Genomic DNA, 21,731 nt, shown 5'->3' on the forward strand with positions numbered 1-21,731 from the left:
GAGCATGAGAAGTTAGTCAGGGGCTGAGTCACGGCTGGGTTTGCCCCTGTTGAGCCTGTCTTTTCCTGTTTGTCTGTGATCTGCAGACTGCTGATTGATCCGATTTTCCCTCCTTTACTTTTTTGCTAGGGATGACCTCTAAGGATGCTTCAGGTGAAGCTAATAGTAACTGGAGATGACTTTGGCTATTGTCCTCGGAGGAACCAAGGCATCGTGGACTGTTTCCTGGCTGGTGCGGTGTCTAATGTGTCCCTTCTAGTCAACGGAAGTGCTGCAGCAGATGCAGCCAAGCTGGCAAGGAGGTAAGCTACTTTCTTTAGCTCCTTTGTGGGCAGCCTCCGCAGGCTATCCATGGAAAGCCAAGCTTGTAAAATTCAGTATTTTGTAGCCCCAGTATAAACACTGTATCATACCCCATATTTTATACCCTTTCTGGTATAAGAAAACTCGTTTCCAGGCATATTTATTAAGACTTCTTAGTAAAACCAGTGACCTGCCAACCATGTCCATAATGGCTGTTTCTCTGGTATTAGCCATTGCACTGCACCCTTTTTCCCTCGGGATAGAAAGCCACTTTCACAATTTGACTAGTAGTGTTTGGGTTTGTTGGACTTTCTTTTTCCCACAGTTCTGAAAGATGCACCATCGGAATGAAAGTCCACACTATATACCCAGGCCAAGCTGCTACCCCTAAAACTATTAGAGCATAAAAGCACAAATTTTTAAATCTCATTTAATTTGATGCATTTCAGACAGGCTGGACACAGGGTCAGCCAGGTTCATTGTAGAATTGGGGAAAGGTATGATTCCATGAGGGCTAATTTATAAATTTAGGCAGTGGAAAACCTGATTTTTCCACGCCAGAAACCTTTAAAAAAAAAACTTCCATATTTTTATTAATTCTAGGCTTGATAAATCCATTTGTAAAAACTGCATACATAAAGAGAGGGACAATACCTTTTATCTGTCTTGTACCTACCACCTTTACTCCTTCATGAGCTTTTCAGAGGTTGCTGGCACAGTTGGCTCTGTAGCAGATCAAATGCTATATGTCATGGACTAGCTCAGCAAATCCTTTAATAGGAAGTATTACTTGTGTTTAGAAGGTAAAATCCAGCTAATGCTTCAGCTCCAGTGTGGTCAGGGACTTGGAAGCAGGAGTGTTCTGAAAGAGAGAGCAGCAGGGTTGAGAAATAATTTAGGAAAGCAGAAAAGGAAAAGAGCTATACTGGTACTAGAAGAACTGAGATCTTGTGCTTCAAATACAGCTGCTGCAGGGGACAGTTTCATGTGAGTCATGCTGTCCTTTTTCTTCTTGAGCATCTCTCCCGATTTTGTCTGTGATTTTAGGGGTACTTGGAAATTCTTTGCAGCCTGTAGCTTCTTTGGTGTTGGGTGGTGCAGGAAAGGCAGGGTGTAGCATTAGTGGCAAACTGGTCTTCTGTTAGAAAGGTTAGAGGCTACACATAAAGACTGAGAGAGGAACTGCCTCTGGGATGATAAGGGAAGAGTCAGACGGACAGAACACTTGAGATGTCTTAAATCCTGTTAGTAAATGAAACAAATGAAATGTAAAACAAGGAGATAAAAACCAGCACTTCTTTCAGACACAGAGGCGCCATGAAACCCTTTAAGCCCCAGTGCTCTGGTAATATTGTCAGCTATTTTAGCCATGGTCTTTAGCAGGCTTTTAAATATAGAATCCACCTGGCCTCATTTCCATAGCCAGAAAGTAGGCCATGTAATCAGAGGTTTGAAAAGCATCTTTGAATCCAGGTCGTGACACTTGTGCTGACAGCTGATACGGATGTGAAAAGCCAGGTTGGAGGGTAGGTGACAGCAGAAGCTGCAACCTGCTGCTACAATTTTATTTTCTGGGGGGTAGTTTTGAATTGTAAATGTAAATTAAATGGATTTAAATCTATTTCTGAGAATATAAGCAGGGTGACTTTGGGAACATCTGTCAGCACTGAAGGACAACAGCCCACGTTCTGCAATTCCTCATTTGTGTAACTCTCTGCAGCTGTATTCAGCCCTACCACTCATGGGGGAAGCATTTACAGGTTTGGGGAAAAGGGGTTGTCATCTTCTAATGCAAGTTCTATTTCGGGTGCTGCTAGTACACATGCACTAAATTGGCACCTGTGCATGTACACAAACTCTGTGTCACCCCCGATACATTTATTCCTCGATTGCAAAGGTTCATGCAAACACTTTTTAGACACAGATATCTAATAGGTCAGACTTACTAGAAATGTCATTGAATCCTCATCTTGTGGTGTAAAAGTGGGAAAGTATCACTGTTGCTTGACTGCCTTGCCATTGTTTCTCCCTCTTTCTCCTGCTTGTTTTCTCCCATCCTACTGTGAATGTTGAGGCTTTGCAACATTTTGTGTTTTATGGAATGAAAGTCTGCCCTGGTTTTTTCTCCCCATGTTTGTCTTCCCCCCCCAGACACTCAACTAAGCAACAACTATATATATACACATGCATATATGCTTAACTCCATAGAAGACATTTCAGCCTTGACTAGACAGTGGTGTAAGCAGGGAGGCAGGATCTATCACCAGCTGAGAAGAGGCTTGAAGCAAGTAGCTTGTTCTTTCGTGTGGTGCATTCCAGTGTTGTGGGATTTGGTCTTTTGCACACATGGTGCCAGAATTGTCAGAGTCCTCAACTGTTTCTATGGCTTGTGGAAATTATCTGTGTGCTTCTTGATTAACTGTCTATGACATGGTTGCTCGTCACTGCAGGTCTTGTGCTCTCTCTCCTTACATCGTCTTCAGTTAATTGGACACAGGCAGAGCTAATTAGTGACAAGACAACTTTTTTTCAGGATAGTCCTTCTCAAGCACCTCATGCTGCCCTGCAATGTTAGGACTCAGCATCCTTCAGACAGGAACACAGTTTCTCTGGAGTTTCATTCTTCCCTTCATTTTCACAATAATTCTGTAGTCTTCTGGGTATACCATCTGTTGTCCTGTGTTTTGATTAGAAGCCTTGGCAGAAATGTGATGGTAGTCAGCAGATCTTTGTACCAGTTCTAAAAAACTAATTGCAAAACACCAGAACCAGGCAGTAAATAATACACCTTCCCTAACATCTAGGTTCTGGACCTTAGGCTTTTCTCAATCACTGTCACAACTGGGATAAAAGGAGGGACCCACTCACTTCAGGCACAAGAGAAGTTTCAGCAGAGGCCTGATTCATCGCCAGACAGACCTATTGATAGCAACTGCTACAGCAGTACATAACCAGAACAGCAAGCGGGAGAAGAGAGTTCCATTGCAGGTTTTTTTTCAGTAACTAAAAAAATTTTCTCTTTATGGGACATAGACTGACTGTGACTTCCTGGTTATCCATATAATATAATCTTGATTTTCTACTTATCAAGCCCCACATTGAAGTCAGTCTTCCTGGTGCTTATTCCAGAGCCTTTTTCAGAGATTGGAAAGGTTATTTTGTTACCTGAAATAAATAGGTCCCTCAATTTTTTCCTTAGAAATATGGAGATAGCAGATATAGAGAGACCTAACATTGTTTGCCACCATATTTTAGCTCCCTTTTATCAACGAGCTCAATTGTGACTGAGTATTAGGACCCTTTTCCAGATGATTATATTCAAATACTTGATGAAGAGTGATGTATTTTAGAACACAACCTCAGTCTTCTTGGTTTTTTTTGCAGTTTGAATGTTGAACATCAGCTACCCAAAAGCTGAAACCCCCACAACATCTGGCTACATTTAACAGAAGAATCTAACAAAACCACATTTAGTTGCTGTCTATGTTTTCACTTCCTTTCCCATCAACACTAATTGCAAAATGTGTGTGTAAATTGTGACTTAATTCTGACCCTCCCAGTCAACATCTGACTAATCTAGAAGTCTCTCATGCTTTCTTATCACCCTTTTATCTGACTGTGAATCACAAGGCAGACAGTTCCACTGCTGAACTGTGTTTGGATTAGGGGTGGGGCTCAACCTGAGGCTTTAAACTAGAATCCCCAATCATATTAACTTTACTGGCAGCAGTACTTTTTGCTGACGTAAGGTCATGGACACAGGAGCTTCAGTTGATACAAAGATGTAATTAAAAAGAAAGTCACATCCCTAAGCTATGTTACAGTACCCGTTCTTAACACTGCAGAGGTTTTGGAGTGTTCATCCAGAAGGAATAAGTCCTTAGCAGTAATGGAGCAAGACAAGTTGCTAGCTGATGAAAGACAGTTAGATGTACAGTTTGCTGAAGGGTGAAAGAGGTGGTGGTGGGGGGAAAAAAGTATGAAAATATCAACATAGAGAAACAAAGAGGTGTACTTGTTCACACAAAGCACAGCCTTGCTTTCTCTGTCTTTGGATGTTTACTGAAGCAGAATGCCTAGATACAGATATTTACACGAGGCTCTTAATTGCATCACACTTGTGCTGAAACTTGAGGAACCAGTAATTTCCCCCCCAGATAAGGATACAAGCAGGATGCTGAAGGTGGGATCTGTTTACCCATCAAGAAAAAGGGTAAGTGCCATGCTTGTGCCAGAGCGTGCAGCCTTCAGCAAGGCAACTGGAACCAGGCTCAGAGAATCACGTAATTCCCACTGCAACTGTTCCCAGGAACACAGGGACTGCAGAGAGTCCACACTCTGGCCAGGCAGGATCCAGGATGTTACTCATCCACCAAGCTCAGAAATGTGCAAAGCTGCTGGGCACTTGAAAGAGTGACTCAGTATAGTAACCGTCTCCAGGGGCCCTTTACTGCTAAGGATATGAATGAACAGGGATTGCAACTGCACAAAAGCCCATTGCCTCAGCAGAGACATTTGTTCAGAGCACTCGTGTGGCAAAACAAGCAACTACTTGAAAAGGAAGCAGTTTAGCTGATTGTATTTCCTCTCTCTATTTGGTAACTGGGCTGGGCTTGTTTGTTGACTCAGGAATCTTTCCAGACTGAATTCCTGTTGCCACTTGTAGCATTTGTTGTACACCCCTCTCCCTCCCCCCCGCTTTTGTCCCTCCCCCCACCTCTACAGCGAATCCTGAACAGAGAACCACAAGAACCAGGCTGGCTTTAACAGCCAGCTTTCTCGGAATGGACTAACCCTAGTGGCTGCAGAAGCTACTGGCCTGAACCTCTTCTCAACAAGCTCACAGACAGCCTGGTCTAATGCTGCTTATGCTATAGGAGCACACATTTGTAAACGCTGTCCTTTGGCTTTATCAGGAGTGAACCGAATCCTTGTACTAAATCCTGCTTCACATCTGTGCATTCTCCAGGGCAGTGGGACAGACTTGCAAACACCTAGATGTGGACTTCTCAAAACAGATTGTGGAATGGTCATGGCTGCTTAAAACAACCACCAAAATGAGTTTAGAGATCCTCAGCATCATTTTGTGTTGGCAACAGTAGCTGTTACTGCAGTACTTTACTTTTATTGCAGAAACTAAACCATTGCTTGAAGCCCTTTTACTTTGAATCTTTGGTGGAGCAATTAGCAGTTTACTGGCAGTGATCGGCAGAGCTCACCCTGTCCCGTCTATGAAGGACAAGGGCTTAGGCAGAGGAGTAGGTATGAGGCCAAACCCACAATAGCTCAGCTCTGTTCCCAGTGTGGCATCACATGCTATGTAAGCTGCTTGAGCTGTTTGTCTCTGCTTCGATATTTCAGCCAATAAAACAGCAGATAATTTACAGTCTTTGAAAAGATGCAGGCAACTATAAAGTATGTTCATGTAGCAGAAACAATAATCTGCCCTCTGAAAAAAGGGCCCTGCCAGGATATTCCCATAACTTGACTTTTCTCCCCACCTATTTTACATAATAGCATGCCTTAGTGCTGCTCTCTGGTTGCAGAAGCTACATTTTAGTCATGAGAGGCACTGGGGAGCAAGAATTAATCCAGTGTGGGTAGTAGTCAGTGGGGAAAAAAGCCTGTTGGTTCAGTCTTAAAGCTCAGGCCTCTGGTAGAGACAGAGCATGATTGGAGCCCTGTCTCCCAAGGTACAGCCCAGCTGATTACTATAAAGCTTTAAGTTTTGCTCATGTTTTCATCTAATTGCAATTAGGACTTCAGCTACTCATGCAGTGTCAGGACTGTTAGGAATGAATACCAGGCAGCAGGACACTTGGTGCTGAATACGAGCATCGTCTGGCACATTGCATCCAGAGGAAACACATATTTAGGTACAGGAAAACGCTAGCTAGCAGCAGAACCCTGCTGTGCCCGCTGCGTTGTCCTCCTTCCCATATCCTTACAGCTTTCCCAGCATGCCTGCTTCTGTGCATCTCCCACAGATGAATATTTCTGAACAAGTTTCTCACATGCTGCGTTTTGAGTTTTGGTTTCAGTGCCTGTATCCCAGAGCTGTTAAACACTAATGATTCCTCTTCAGATGCCTCAGCATGGACAGTCTGTCAAACCAGCCAGGACGAACTCCAAGAGAAAACTATTAAGATATTCAGCTGGTGTTAGCCAAAGCTCCGAAACATGCTCTAATGTTACAGTCGGAGTCTCCCCTTACAGTGAGAACAAGGCCAGCTCTCTCTGCACTTCCACATTCTGCACATTCCCCAGCTCTGGGGCTGGTTTCAGCTCAGGCGCAGGAGCTGCTCTAATGTTACGCAGTGCAGTGCTTGGCTCCTTGGTGTCCCACACCTGTCGGAGGGGCTTGCCTTTTCCTGGAAATAGCTTCCCTCGCAGCACTTGAGGCATCGCACAATTGGAGGTAGTTCATTCAATGCCCCTGGGAGACAAAGCTGAGAGGCTCAGCTGTTCATTTCTTGCCCTCCCACAACACATGAGAAGGAGAGTGCTCAACAAAAAGTCTTCCATCTGCTGATTCATGGTAACACATGAATCCTTTTTCTTGCAGACAGCAGTGGCTGTGGTACAAATAATGCTATCAGCTGATGCAGTCAGAGCTTCCCAGAGACATGATAAAGAATCAGGGATGGATTTCTGAAAGAAAAAAAAAAAAACAACAACCCAAACCCACCACCAAAACAAAACCACAGCCCCCCCCCCTTCTGCCTTTGAGCTCATGCAGGGTACACAGAATGGAGGGGAACCCCTCCCGCACTGTAGCTGCCTCCTGCTCTGCCATCAGCTGCCTGCTTAAGGACCCCCACTCCCAATGACAGCATCTTCCAGTTCTTGTATTAGCAAGCAGTGTGTGTGCACATGTCACGTGCTCAGGCCCCTTGTATGAAAACCAGATGAACATTTATCATCAATTATGCCATCAGGCTGTGCTGCAGAGAAATCACCAAATCAGAAAAGCCAGAGAGGACCTTTCTCTCCACAAGCTGTTTTGCTCCATCAAGCAAACATTTAAGCTCCCTAATCACACAGTGGACTGGAAAGACACAGACTCGTTTTGTTTCACAGAGCTGTCCGTACAACTTCACTCATAACATGTATGTCTCTGAGGAGGAGCAGTATCTAGCAACAGACTACACCATCCACCTGGAGCACAAGACATGGAGGAGCCAGGAAAAAAGGACTTTCAGTCCTGCAAGGGTCAAAGCCTTGGGACCTGAGGGAGCTAAATGACTGACTTGGTCTGATCCATCCACAGTCCTTCTGTCCCCAGTAACCTGGTGCTTCACTAGTCAGCTTCAGGGCAGCAGACGGAAGGGGAAGATCTGTTTTTTGCACACTTGGCCTAAATGGAGATTGCTTTTGTTTTCCTTCTTGAGGTGCAAGGGCTGTAACAGGGACAGACTCCATGCAGAATCTCCAGGAAGAATTTAAAGCATCACAGACTTGTTGCCTTGAAATTAACTCTGCATCGTGACTCAGACTGGGCAGCACAGAAGGAACATTGCTGTCATTTACTTACTGGGTCAGCCAGACGCCAGGGGTTGTCTTGGAAAAAGTTTCAAAGCATCATTTTGGCCACTGATTCTGAGGATTTCCAGAAATGCTAATGAAACTCAGCACAGATCTGAGCACTCACAGGTCCTGTTTTTATGGTAGGGGAATCCATAGCACAGACCAACAAGGGAACACCAGCACTTTGCAAAGCGCTGTGGCTGGGAGGAGCTCTGCAGATACTCTAGCTCCACAGTTTTGGGTTTTGTTTTTTTTTTTTTTTTTTAATGTTTCAGAGTGCAGCTGGTTAACAAGTTGGACCCTTGTGATTCCTTAGCAAGGCTCCACACTTAGACTGCCAACCTTGGTGCAGTAATCCTTCCTCTGTGCCACAGAGATGCTACTTTGTACAGCTCAGCCTTGTCACTCGGTGGGTGATCATCTGCACCAGTAGACAGAAACCTGGACACTGCGGGCAATTTCAGCTGCATCCTCTTGGACCAGGAAACCCTTAAACTCAGACAGTATTTACAGTTGTAGCCTATGCTGTTGACATAACGGCTGCCTTGGGCACTGTTTTTATATGGCTGGATTCTACTTAAGGGCAGCTCTAGAAGCTGACAAGCAAAACTCAAATGTCTCATAAATGTAGCATCTTTAAATGGGGTAAACAACTCAAGGGAATACCTAGCAAGGGCTAATGAAGTGCTTTAGGAAAGGGTTGCAAGGTTCAGATTTCTCCATTAGTCACTAGTGACTGCAGGGCAGTTACTAGTAGCATGCAGTTACAGCATTTAGTGCAGCTGTAGCATTTTAATGCAGTTATAGCATTTAGCCCAAGATACCTTGCAGCTGCCTCTCCACATGAGTCAGGGTGACAACAGAATTGGGGGAGTCTCCGAGACTGGCCCGTGGCAGAATGCACAGGGTTGTTACCAGGAGATATCCTGCTCTGGTTAGCGTCAATCTGCTTTCCTTTCTAGAGGAGCAGGGAATCAAAGATGTACTCCCATGAGTACACCACCACTTTTTAGATCAGTCTAGATCTTTCACTGACATCTGTCCCTTTGGCCACAGTAAGGGTGGTAGAGGTGCAAAGCTCGACAGATATTTCATTCCTGTTACAGATATAATATCCCAATAGGCCTGCATGCCAACCTCTCCGAGGGCTCTCCTGTGTGCAAGGTGCTCAAGACAAACTCTTCTCTGCTCAACCAACATGGATTTTTCCACGGGAAAATGGGATTCAGAACAGCTCTTTCAAAAGGTCTCCTGAATATGTCAGAGGTAGGAGAAAGCCACATACAGCCATGCCACTTGCTTTCTATATAGCTCAGCCTGCACTTACGCCAGCACATAACAGCTGAAGTTCCCCCCCAGGTCCCAACTGTGAGTAAGCTTGGAGATGAATTAGGGCAGCTGGAGCTGCCTTTCTGGGTCCTGGGCCTAATTCTGCCAAAGGCTCTGCAGCCTTTGAGAACCCATTCCTCCCTGCTTCAGTGCCTGCAGACACTAATGCCCTATTAACTACTTATCTGAAAGGGCAAAAGAGGCATTGGAACAGATATTTACAAAGAACCTAGAGATCAGTAAAGGGAAGATGCCAGAGAAGTGCTAAGTAGGCAGTAGGCTTTTCATCACCTTGTGAAAGGCTTTTGTTCTCTAGGGAAATAGCTGGTTTTGCCCCATGAATAAGGATGAATATGTTCATGTGATCAAAACTGCCTATGGGATATAAGCACCCATTTCCCCGTTAATTTTAAAGGGAAATAAGTATTCAAATATCCTATGTATTTTAGAAAATTCCAGTATCAGCACCATCCGCATAACCAGTACCATAACAGACTCACGCCTGGGGGCGGTTCTGGGCAGCCCAGCAGTATTGTATGTCCATTTATACATCATGGCACTTTGTGCCTCCCAGGGCCAGGTCCCGAGTACCGGCCAGCAAAGTCTCCAGCAGCCCCCTTGCACGCTCCAGACCTCAGCCTGCTGACAGGTCTTGCTCTGACCCATCTCCGCTGTGCAGGTGAAGCAGGAGCTAAAGGCCCAGGTGGAGCTGTTCCATAAGCTGACAGGTCACCTACCTCCTCACATGGATGGACACCAGCACATTCACGTCCTCCCAGGTAAGAGGGGAGTCCTCTTCTTCCCAGCACCAAGCAGGTAAGAGTTAAGAGTCAGCTTACAGGAGACTCCCCTTGCTGTGGCTCCCTGTTTGGGCAGTAAACCTCACCATAAAATACTTGCTCTACAATTACAGTTTGAATGTTCCCACCTGGGCCCTGGGGAGACAGTCCTGCCTGGGCCCAAACTGGCTGCTTGGTGACCTGGGTCTTCCCGTAGCAGCAGAAGGGGATTAACAGCACAAATAACCCAGGTTACACCTTTTCCTCCAAGGACCAGTAATTCACTTCAACTCTGCTGTCTGCAGAGTTCCATGCTCCTGCACACACTGAAGGAGGCAGGCCAGGGCCAGCAGCAGACTGGCCAGTTTAAACAGGAACGCTTGAGCTTGGGAAAGCTGGTAGCTCTTTGAGGTGCTAGGAGAACTCCATCCTGTCAGCTGCGTTTCCATGCCAATCTCTGTCTGCAGGTCTCAGACTGCTTTACAGAGGTGGGAAAGTATCTTTTGTCCCTGTTTTGCAAATAAGGTCATTGCATGCAGAGATGAGAAACTGAATGAGCAAAAAAAGACAGATTTCCCCACTCCAGCACTCAGCTGCCTCTGGATGACATCACTCTTGGCAATTTACCCTTGCAACAAATCTGGCTGTGCAGGGACTTGATGAAGAACTTGCTCCTGACAGTGCTGTCTCTCTAGGACCTGAGTCACTAACTTAGAAGGGGTTGCTGGACTAAATGCTCAGCACTGAAGGGAAGACAAGGCACCTATAGCAGACGCTGAGGGAGTAATGCTTCCTGTATAGAAGGGGACTCCCATCCAGATGAAGAAAACCCATTTCAGCAGAAGAGAAGCCAAATGGAATTGTATTTTCTTAAATGTGGAAAGACCTCGCTGTGCTAACAGCGTTCAGGGGACATGATGAGCTGGTTATCTAGTTCCTGACTAAAATGACTCTGTTTTTACTTACAGAGGTCAGGCACGTATTTGCAGAGGTGTTAGAGGAGTATGGGATTAAGTACACACGTGTCCCAATAGAGCCAGGCCTTCATAACTGCGAGTGGATTCCACCATCCCTCATGGACTTTTATCTGGGAGTAGAAGAAGATTCTTTTAACACAGTGGATGTGTTTACAAGGCATGGAATAAGGTAAGACAGGCATTACTCATCCTTTTTGTAGTAAAACTTACCAGTTCCTGATAGCATCTTTTCAGAATGGAACACCACCTTTGTCTTTCCACTTCAGGGCCTACAAGAGAGTTCAGTAGGAGTACAAAGGTGCTGGGGGCACTAGGGCTTAAGTAAGCAGATTTGTTTGAAGAGATGACTCATTTCCACCTGAAAGGGATTGTTTTCTCAGCCTTTCTAGTGAAGCAGCACTTCCTGGCACCTGGGACTGTAGGAGGCTTAAGTGCTGTATCAACACGACAATTTTAAAAGTAAGATCTAGGGAAGGTTTTAAAGAAACAATTTTTCATCTTCCTAGAATAGTGGAGAAAGGGTTTTAAGTGGCAGGAAAGAGGCTAATTAGAAACAACTTTGTTTGTTGTTAAGGGGAGGCAAGAAGCTCAGAGAGCTTGCAGTGCTGCAGCAGGCGATTGCTACTCTAAGCAAACAGTCTTGTCAGTGTCCTGCATCTCAGGGGCCAACCCCAGAAAGCTCAGCCCTTCCCCCAGTAACATACTTCTCTAAAAAGCTTCAATCAGATAGTGTTTTATGGATTAAAGCATTTCACTTAAGAACCTTGCAGTCACCTGTTCCTTGAGGCAGATTTCATTACTTGCTCTATCTACTGAAGTTCTTTTCTTGGCTTTTCTCAACACTAGCAGAAGGCTGGCATTCCACCGTGCTCTTTCGAGCCAGGACACACAGTCTCTACTAGAACAGCCCATTTCTAAGGGAGAGAAGGGCACAGCACCCCACAGAGCAGTTCATCAGCGGAACCCTTCTTTTAGGGCAAGTTCATGACAAGGACAGTGCAGGGGAGTTCAGTGGAAACCCTACACGGTCCAGGCTCCCTGTGCTACTGAAGGGGCAGGGCCGGTGTCGATCTACTTCTGAGAAGCTGCTGCTCTGGTAATCGGCCCCTCTAGGGCTGCAGGGAGGAACTCGCGGGGCTGCCCCGCAGCCTGTGTGGTTATAGCCCCGCAGCACTGCCCTGGTGGGCCCGCAGCTGTAGCTGCCCCTGCTGGGACACACACCACGCTCCACCCCGACTCCTGGTGTCAGGGGAGGCAAGGAGGGACAAACTTATGAAAGAAACGTGCAACACGAGGAAATGCCGGAAAATGAGAAGTGTGGTCAGCTGAAGTCACAAGGAACCCAACTCTGCAACTCCATTTCAGCCTCCTTGCACAGAGGTACTGCAACAAGCCCCCAGAGTTCAGTTCATGACACTGGAGTGCACAGGAGTCTGCTTACTGCATAGCAACGAGGTGTTAGGAAGTTTAGTCAGTTTGCAGGTAAAAAAACCTTCCACACCCCCCCCCCCCAAGTCCTGCAAACTCTTGTCAGAGCTGAGTGTTCAGCTAGGCTCTTCCTTGATCAAGCAGATCAAGACCCCCTGCCTAGATGTCTTCCAAAAACTCTCACTCTGCCCTCACATACGCTTGCACAGCCCTCCCAGGCTTGTACGCACCCTGCTAGAAGCATTTGTAGGTTTTGTAGCCAGACTTGAACAAAGAGTTGTGTTGATGCTAGGTAAGAAACAGCCTCTAAGCTGTACAGTCTTTTGTAATGATATTTTGTCCAGTATTTTGTCTTTAATTATGACTCTTTGATACATTCTAGCAGAATGAGTTGTTAGCAGGATGGTTTCTATTTTATTTCAGTCATTTTTTTGTTTCCACTTAGCTGAGGGTTGTTATCGAGAGATGGTTATTATTCAGCTTTTAATTAGCCTGGCAATAGTAAGTTATTTTGATAGCATAGCATTTCTCAGTTTAGCTCTGTTCTTCTCTTTTGTGCCAACAAAATGCACCTGTAAGCTCACAGATGCCAAACAACCCTTGTGCTGTGACACAGCACGTGTAAACAGGGTCATAAGAGCAGTACTGGCACTGGGGCTTTGCTGGGACTTTCTGCCAGCCTGAAGAACTGCTCTAAATAGCATCCTGGTTTCGATAAGGAAAGAAAAAGCATTACTGGCTTCTAGTTCTGATTTGACTTTTGCTTATACTTAAAAGTTTTACCTCCTGCCACTTTTCTATCTTCAGCTTTAGGAACATTTTGATTCCTAACCCACTCTTCTCTAACCACCTCATTAGTGTTAATATCAGCATTCCCTCCTCTGGCTACAGGTGGCCAGACATTTACATAGGCTTGAGCACCATGGGCAAGAACATGTCTGTCAGTAACATCTGGAGTGCCATCGACGCTGCCATCGTGGAGTTCACGTCCAAGGCACCCTCGCCCGCCCACCTGATGCCACAGAGCAGGACAGTAACAATTGAACTGATGGTGCATCCAGGGTACCCGAGTGTCCCGTCCCTTGGCGGCTGTGGGGAAGGACCAGATGATTTCTCACAGTCCTGGGAGCGCCTCCATGAACTCCAGACATTAATTAAGCCAGAGCTGCAGAGTCATTACAAAACCAGGAACATTCAGCTTTGTTCATTCAAAGATCTTTAAGTCAACAAGCATACATATGTACATTTCTTCATACTCTGAAGATAATGCGGTTGCTAATGTCCCAAGAAGCCAGACCACCGTTATCACTGGAAGGCCACCCAGTACAGCTGACAGGAGCTGGGAACAGCATTAGGATGTTCATGGAAGAGCAACACCCTGTGAGCAACTACAGGCAGTGCGCCAGAGCCCTGACTGGCAGTTTTTAGGCAACAGTGTCTGCTTTGAACGTGACAAACCTCTTCTGCGTCACCCTCTTGCGCACCATTGCAGCACAGCGTGGCAGCCGGGGCCCAGCCCTCCTCCCAGGGCTCAGTTCCTGCCAACGCGCCGGCAAGCAGCAGGAAGACAGGCTTTGCTGTGAGACCAAGCAGCATACCAGCAGCCTGAGGGTGTTGATCACTTCTCGCTTTGGACTTAACTGCAATAAAACGAAGATGCTCGGGAGCAAGTGCTGCTTTGGAGCAACTGCTCTGGTGTAGGTTGCCTATGGGAGGCCTGGAAACCTTCAGCATTTGGTTTTCTTTAAAGCAGCCACAGTCCTTCCCTCCACTCGTTCCTGCCCATCGATGGTGAGGGGCACATTACTTCAGCACATTTCTCTGCTCAGTGGTGTCTGCGGCCATATTCCATGAACAGCCTCAGCCAGCAGTAACTACAGCTCTTCCTAGTTACGTTGCCTCTTGGCATTAAGCCACCATAGGGAAATATCATCATCTGCAGCCCTTCCAGAGAGGCTTTTCTTCCCCCCCCCCCTTTTTTTTTTTGGATGACTTTGCAAGAACAGCAACTGTTGACCCATCTGCTATTTCAGCAACTGCTCCTGCGCTGCCCACTGCCTCATGAAAAATGAGCAGGATGGCTGCCTACCAACCACAAACAAGTCTTCACGTGGCAAAGGTACCCCATATTTGTCCATTTTTATTCCTGTCATCAAAGCATTCAAACTTCAACAAGCCCTAGTGATACCGATACGTTCAACTGCGTTCTTAACTGCAGCCCCATCACTCATGTAAGACTTTCACAGGGGGGAAAAAACCCCATTTTTAGATTGTTTATGCTCATTTTCTGTGCAAAAGCAATCTATTTAATGTAATCATTTTTGGTTAACTTGTTTTTAAATATTGTCAATATGATCATCATTCTTTTAAGTGAAAAATAAACTCAGGCCTTTTTCTGTTGTAATGCTTCAGGGAGCTTTTGGTTTTAGTTACAGCTGGAGAGCAAACTAAACCCCCTCACCTATCTGCTCTGACTGCGACTGCCTGCAGAGACTTTTTCTGTTAACAGGAAGCATTTGACCTTCCCTATAAAACATCTGAGGAAGTTTTTGTTCTCTACAAATATGAAAAACAACATCAAGGACGCTTTAGAAAAATATTTTTCCAGGTTCTTTCATAAATTATTGTCACAGAATTAATATGGTATATGACAAGCTTGTTTTAAAAAAACCCAAAACATCCACTGTTATGTGCAAGTGCTCCAGCGCCCAGCTGAGCCAGCCGAGAGCAGTAGTTACCTTGTGGAATGACTTCATTTCTGCAGCTTGTCCCGTCGGCGTTTGACAGCAAAGTTCCTGCTGGGTGGTAAGAGAGAATAAAAAACCCCGAGACTGGAGCCGCTGAAGATCCAGAGCACAGTTGGTGCCATCTAGCGACCGAGGACACTTTATTCACAGGCAGGGACAAGCCTGACAGCAACATCAGTTACTTAATACCAGATCTCTCTCTTTCTGTAATGTGACCGTATTTTGATGGATGTTTCTTAACCTTATTTTTAACATTTAAGTTGCTCCATATTTTAGCCCGTGAATTTGCTCTGATGACGGTCCTCGGGACGTTACACACCTGTTGACTGTGGTACGCATCTTCTGCAAGGTGAATGCTGCGAACACGACGGCAGCCTTACCCGAGTTACTTCTGTACCGCAAACAAAAAAAAATTGTTGCAAATTCCATATTTTTAAACAAACAGCATTAAACCCCAAATTTTCTCTTAAATTCAAGGGAGTTTAAAATGGAGAAATAAATAAAGCACTACTAAAAGACTTCTAAATAAGGAACTTTTCGATTGTGTAAAACATAGGGCGATAAGGAAGTTTCTCAGTGGCTCCATGAAAGCTTTAAAGACAACACTGAGTTCAAATTAAAAACACATTCAGACCACTATCTACAAACATCATTGTACAAGAATACTTAAAAAAAAAAAGTCTAAACCCCACACCTCTCTGAAAATAAAACCATGCCACAAAGCCTTTGAGAGCAATTTTTATTAGGGTAGCAGAGTGGAATTGCAGAAAGCCTATACCAGTGCTGCTGGGTGTCATTTCACCAGTATGTTGTTTTTATTTTGGATATTAAACTGCACGTTTAGAATTCAGCATGGCTTAGGGAACCGGAGAGAACAAAAGCTTGATTTCCTGAGTTAACAGAGGACTTGGTACTTAGATATTTTTTTTTCTTCCTCCTCAGACTTGAACAATACAGTACAGTATTTGACCTGTCTTTTTTCAGAGGGCTGCCTACAAACAAAAGCCATCGCTTCAGTTACACATCTCATCACTTAGAAGTTGAACTACGAAGCGCACACAAAGAGAACCGACAGCGGTATCTGTCTTCTGTGTGACCCTTACAGATCGAATCGGAATAGCTGGTGTAGCACTGCCGTAGGCCTGCGTGCATCGACTGGAGTTCCTTGCATTACACAGCCCTTCCAACAGCATCCAAGTCACACCGATTCAAATTAATGCAGTCTTTGACCTGAGAGGCTTACAACCAGAACGTATACCATTCATAGTAACGAGGGCAGCAAACTAGTGCTACAAGTTTTTTTAAAATAAAATTTGGAGAATGGCAAGTTTCCATGCCAACAGACATGATCGAAAGGTACGGTGACTCACGTGATGCAGAAGTTACACACACTTCAGTTTGACAGATAATTTGGCATTATTTTATTATGAATCAGAGTGAGCGTGAATGAAACAAAATCAGTACCAACTTTCTGCAAATGAAGACACAAAGATGTGAAAATTTGGTAATAGACAGTGCTCTCACAAGCCTGAAAACACTTAGGAAATGCAAGTTTCCGTAAATAAGGTGAATGTGGTTTAACTTCATTTACTTGCCAAAGAATCTGTCTAAGAACACTTAAACATAAAATTTCTTAGCTCCCTAACTTATAAAAAAATTTACTTTCCACAGAGGTGAGGTACTGGGCTGTCATTGTTTACACTAAATGGGAAATGAAAGCCAGACAAGAAGGATGAATGAAGAAATACCAAATATACGAGACATTAAAACCAAAAGAGGCCCTACCGCTTGACATACTAGTTCTGAAAGGTTGCAAAGGCAGAGGCTGTGTTAAAACTAAATTTAGGAGTACAGAGAACCATCCGGGTATGAGGGATTTTCTAATTCAACTTTCTGCACATCAAAATGATATGTACTGCCAGGTACCCAAGAATCTCTGGAGGTAATTACATTCACTCAATAACATACCCAGGTTTGACAGATGGGGAGGAGACGGCAGTTTGACTGTGTGGCAGTTTGACTGTGGAGCTACAGTCACACTTTAGACTGGGGGGCAGGGGGAAGACAGTCAGGAGAAAAGCAACAGAGCCACAGCAAAGGATGCTCAGTTCTGAGCAGAAAGGGCTTCCTCCAGCATGCACAGGCATGCCCCAGAGCAACGGGAAAACGGCTCTGCCTGATTAAGTCGGAATGATAGAATGATACTTGGAGTAGTCATTAAACCATCTAACTGTGTACTTCTGGACCATGGAACAGTAGTGAAGCATACTCTGTTACAGGTTGCTACCTAACCCTATTCTCATACCATTTGCAGTAAGAACTGTACAGCCATGGGGCCGGGAAGCAGCACAAGTGCCATCCCATAACACAGATGTTTCGTACCCATTCTCACGGAAAAATGCTCTAGGATGACTAGCAGTGCTGTCAGATTTAGTACTCGAATTCAAAGTTAACATTTCCAAAACACCAGTTTTTAACTAAAAAAAAAAAAAAAACAAACAAAAAAAACCAAAACCACCCCAGTTTATCACTTTGGTACCTCTTGGTCCCCAATTTCCAAAACTCTTCTAAACTGGTTGCAATGTTGTTCTGTGCACGTTTTCCTGGCTACTCTGCATAGGTATTAAAAATAGAAGTGAAGTTTGTGACCACATTCCACTACTCCTTTGCTACAGATTTTTTTTTTTTGTCAAAGTTTTCCAAAAGGAGGACATAAGCCATCTTTTAATTCAGCCACACACACAAAAACTTGGGTTTCCCCGTTTAATAAACATTTTGTGGTAACATCAGCCAGATTTACATAAGACCTGGACATTACTTCTGATTGTTTTTGTGGGGTTTGTTTGGTTTTTTGTTTATTATGTTACAAACTGAAGTTAAGGGGAACTTGGAACAAGTCCCACAAAGCACAGTGCAACATTTAAAAAAAGTAAACAAAACTGCCAAACACTCAATCGTTTTCTGCCAGAACTGGGATATTTTTTCTAAGACATCAGTTTGGGGAGGAGGATAAAATCCAATGAAGAATTAAATGAACTTAAGATAGTGGGAACTGCAAGGAAAAATAAGAAATGACAGCCACAACCTTTTCAATTTAAGGGCAGAATATAAGTCTAAGATATTTTTGATAAATTCTGACAAGAAAAAGAAAACAGCATACTTTAAAGTATATTGAAGCAGTGATTTTTAAACAAAGAAAGCAGAACTAGAACATCTTAAATTTTAATCCTTTCTTTACAGGTTACCTAGCCCACTTTTGATTAAGAAAACTGTAGAAAGTTAGTAACAGCCACAAGTTAACACCGAAAGGTGGCACTTGTCAATTTTCCATAGAGTCCTGCTTTACGGGGTGTCTCAAATGCACTGCTCCGATCTTCTATCATATGTTGCTGACATCAATTGTGTCAGATTTTAGTCCACTGGTCGCTTTTCACCATATTTCTTTGTAAACTCTTCAGCGTTCTTACAGAATTTTTTACGGTCCTTAGAGTATTCTTCAGCTAGGTCAGCCCGAAGGGGATGCTCGGGCTGTGGATCGTTCACCAGTGCTATGAGGGACTGGATTACTGTCAAAAGAAGTATAAATACCGTCAGAGAGCAAGATGGTTAATTTTTAAAAATCAAAATGTAAGCAAAATTCCCCAGTAAGAAAAGAGCTTTAACTGCATTTAAATACATCCCCCTAAATCTAGGGTCTTTTCAAAAGCAGAGCATGAATAAGCTATAGCAATATGCCAAGGTTTAGTTCAATGACCGTGAATGAACACCAGAAAATTGTATTTGTAAACCAAATCAACTTGAATAGAGACCAAAATGCACTACAAATTATTTCCCATGTAATTGGCATCCCATTTGAAATACTCTCCTATGGCGAAGAAAGAAACTACGTTTCAGAGACAAGTTCATCTAAAATGGATTGGGTAAAGATGGAATTTCCATCATGAAACATTTGTTTCCTAACACCTGTCACAAAAATGATGCAGTTGTAACTGGACCTGCTTTGGAAACTGTTTTTTCAGCTTTACGTTTCTATGACTCTCACTTCCCCTACAAGCAGTAGGCAATTCTTCCCTTTATTTTAAACTGCCAAATACATCCGCTAGTAGAATACACTGGGCAAACACATGGGTAAGGACTGCAAGATGCTTTTCACCCCACTGTTCACAGCCAGTTCATCAACGGTCCCCTATCACTTTCAAAGGAAATGTCATTCTTAAAATAACTGAGCTGTACTTGACATTTATGCAGCGAACCTCACACACTACAATGACATTTATTGCTACGTTTTGCTCAGATATGTTCTAGTGACCATTTAAAGCTGGGTTGGTTACAACCACCAGGAGTTCTCGTGTCCATCGCTGAAAGCTATATGTGTAACTGGGCAAGTCGACAGGAAAAACACTTCACTGTACGTTATATTCTGTTTGAGGTTAAGTTTGGGCTACCCAGCGTAATACAAAACAGCACCCCAAGAGTTTTTAAAGCAAGTGTAACAAAATTGTTAACTTCATGTATTGCACAGTAGAGCCAGCTGCCTCCTCCTGAGCTCACATAAAACACTGACGCCTACACCATCCAGCAGCAGGCAGTTCCACAGCTCAGCTGGTCAGAGTCTACCATTTGTTCTGAAATGGCTGCTTAGCAGTTTAACTGGATTCTCCCTAGTTTTGCAGTGTAAGTTCTTCAATACTTATCACTCCAGTAGATGCTAGAATACCAGAGTGGCTTCTTTCAGAGCATCAATCTTTTCATGCTCATACTCCTTCCCACCCTTACCCGACAGGAACACGGGACACACCTCAAAACAAACACTCAAAATCCAGAGAAGCACACCTGTCACTATATTGCTGAATGGGAACATTTCTTACCACAAATCAGACTTTAAACTGCAACAAACTGTCTAAGGAATGTAGAATTGATATTAGCTTGCTTCACAGGAACTCACCAGTCCTGGGCTTATGACAACTGTCATCATACTAATTACTACTTATGAACCTAGCATCAATAATGCACGTGACAATCCCTTTTCCCTCAGTAGAACACGCTAAAACATGATGGAGAAAGTGTTACTGTGTTACTGAGGTTATTTAACACACAAGCCAGAAAAAAATAGGATTGTCATAACAGGAGTTGCCTCAATATCCACTACAACAGCATTTTAAAACTAGATTATCACAACAGTCTGTTTTAACGTTGAGCATAAATTAATAACAAGTACAGCAGTCAGATGCACATTTAGTACATGAAAGGTGAGTTAATGATTTATGATTAATCTCTCCACTTTCTTGACACCTGACTGACCAAAATCAATGACTTTGATGCTGTACTAACAATGTTGCATTATTTCCTCGAGAAAGGCCCAAGCAGCAAACAGACTGGAGTTCTTTTTTTCAGTGCAGAAGAGTTCTGAAGAAAAAGGAACAGGCACTTGAGCAGGGCTGTAATAGCATTGTTGCAGGTTCATACAACCATGCAGTAGCAACAGACTACATTAAAAGACTCCTTGCAGAAAGAGTTAAAAGACACAGGAAAGACCAGAGAACAGCAGAAATTGCGAGATTTGCAGTACTTCGGTACCCAGGGTTTGTTCCAAATTCTGATTTTTGCATAGTTTTTATTCACACCCTTAGATAAAAAGGGAATTGCTACTTCTCAGGGAGACACTACTTCCTGCATGCAAAGAATTGCTTCAATAGTTCCAACTAAAGCCAACCTGCATTTCAAGCTAGGTAAAGACATGTCATTCCTTCACTTAACTAGTGGAGGCTTAGAAGATTAAGACAACTGCTAAGGTGTTAACAGAAACCTTCTATATGTTGCATCCATTTTGTCTCTCCCAAGGATCTCTGTCCTGTATAAATCAATAGCAAGTCATCTGCACTGATCTACTTGAGTTTAACAGTTCTTTTTGCTGCCACCACCGCTTTCCCCAACATTCAACTGCTCAGTCTTTTCCAAAACAACTACAGGAATTTTCCCATTTTGTCTTTGGGACAAGGTCATGCAAACTCCATAGTTTTATTAGCATACAAAAGTACACAGGAAAAAAAAAATCTTAGGTACAGCATTCTTTACTGTCAGGAACACAGCTCAAGTGAAAGCCACCTTAAAGTGGTGTCTGGAAGAAGGAAATACTTTCTCCCGCAGAGCGAGATACTTCAGTGTCACTGAAGCGCTTGCACTGGACTCAACTGCTACTCATTTGCATATTATTAAAAATAGGCAGCTTTTCCAAGGATGGTTGCTTTTTCTGTATGTACAATAATAAATGCTTGACAAACTAATCATTACCTGCCACAAAACATGAAATTCTCACCCCAACAACCAAAAAAAAACTACTCAGATCAGACTCTCAGTCTGCCAGATGAAACTTTTTTCCTTAAAATATTTAAATTCTTATCCAAAGACACTCTATGCAGTAAGCCTCACAGCAGCGATCTTTGAAGAACTATGATTTCAGGTTTTGTTTATGACTCTCTAGATATTTCAAACCGTATGTCCAAATCACTGAACTACAAGGCAGAGATTATAAAATATACAAAGCCTTGAGGTTTTAGACCCTTTATTTCAACCACCCAGGAACATACTGAACACCTCTGGCTTATAAAGTCACCGTTTAAAAAGAAACACAAAATACCGCT

The 21,731-nt window shown here is 43.7% G+C and overlaps 2 protein-coding genes across 2 annotated transcripts in view; one reads left to right on the forward strand and one right to left on the reverse strand.

Annotated features, from left to right (window-relative positions):
• On the forward strand, positions 1–13,565 carry YDJC (YdjC homolog (bacterial)). Its single transcript, XM_010291350.1, has 6 exons — positions 1–48; positions 130–302; positions 8,937–9,096; positions 9,839–9,938; positions 10,907–11,084; positions 13,235–13,565. The coding sequence occupies exons 2-6, from the start codon at positions 145–147 to the stop codon at positions 13,563–13,565; spliced, it is 927 nt and encodes a 308-aa protein (XP_010289652.1). The 5' UTR covers positions 1–48; positions 130–144.
• A 4,274-nt stretch (positions 13,566–17,839) lies between these two features.
• The window catches only part of UBE2L3 (ubiquitin-conjugating enzyme E2L 3), a 10,658-nt gene continuing 6,766 nt past the window's right edge, over positions 17,840–21,731 (reverse strand). Inside the window, exon 4 of the mRNA XM_010291352.1 lies at positions 17,840–18,656. Coding sequence (XP_010289654.1) covers positions 18,502–18,656 — 155 coding nt within the window. The 3' untranslated portion in view covers positions 17,840–18,501. The remainder of the gene's footprint in view (positions 18,657–21,731) is intronic.

Source organism: Phaethon lepturus, unplaced genomic scaffold, assembly GCF_000687285.1.
Source record: "Phaethon lepturus isolate BGI_N335 unplaced genomic scaffold, ASM68728v1 scaffold22617, whole genome shotgun sequence".
Taxonomy (NCBI): Eukaryota; Metazoa; Chordata; class Aves; order Phaethontiformes; family Phaethontidae; genus Phaethon; species Phaethon lepturus.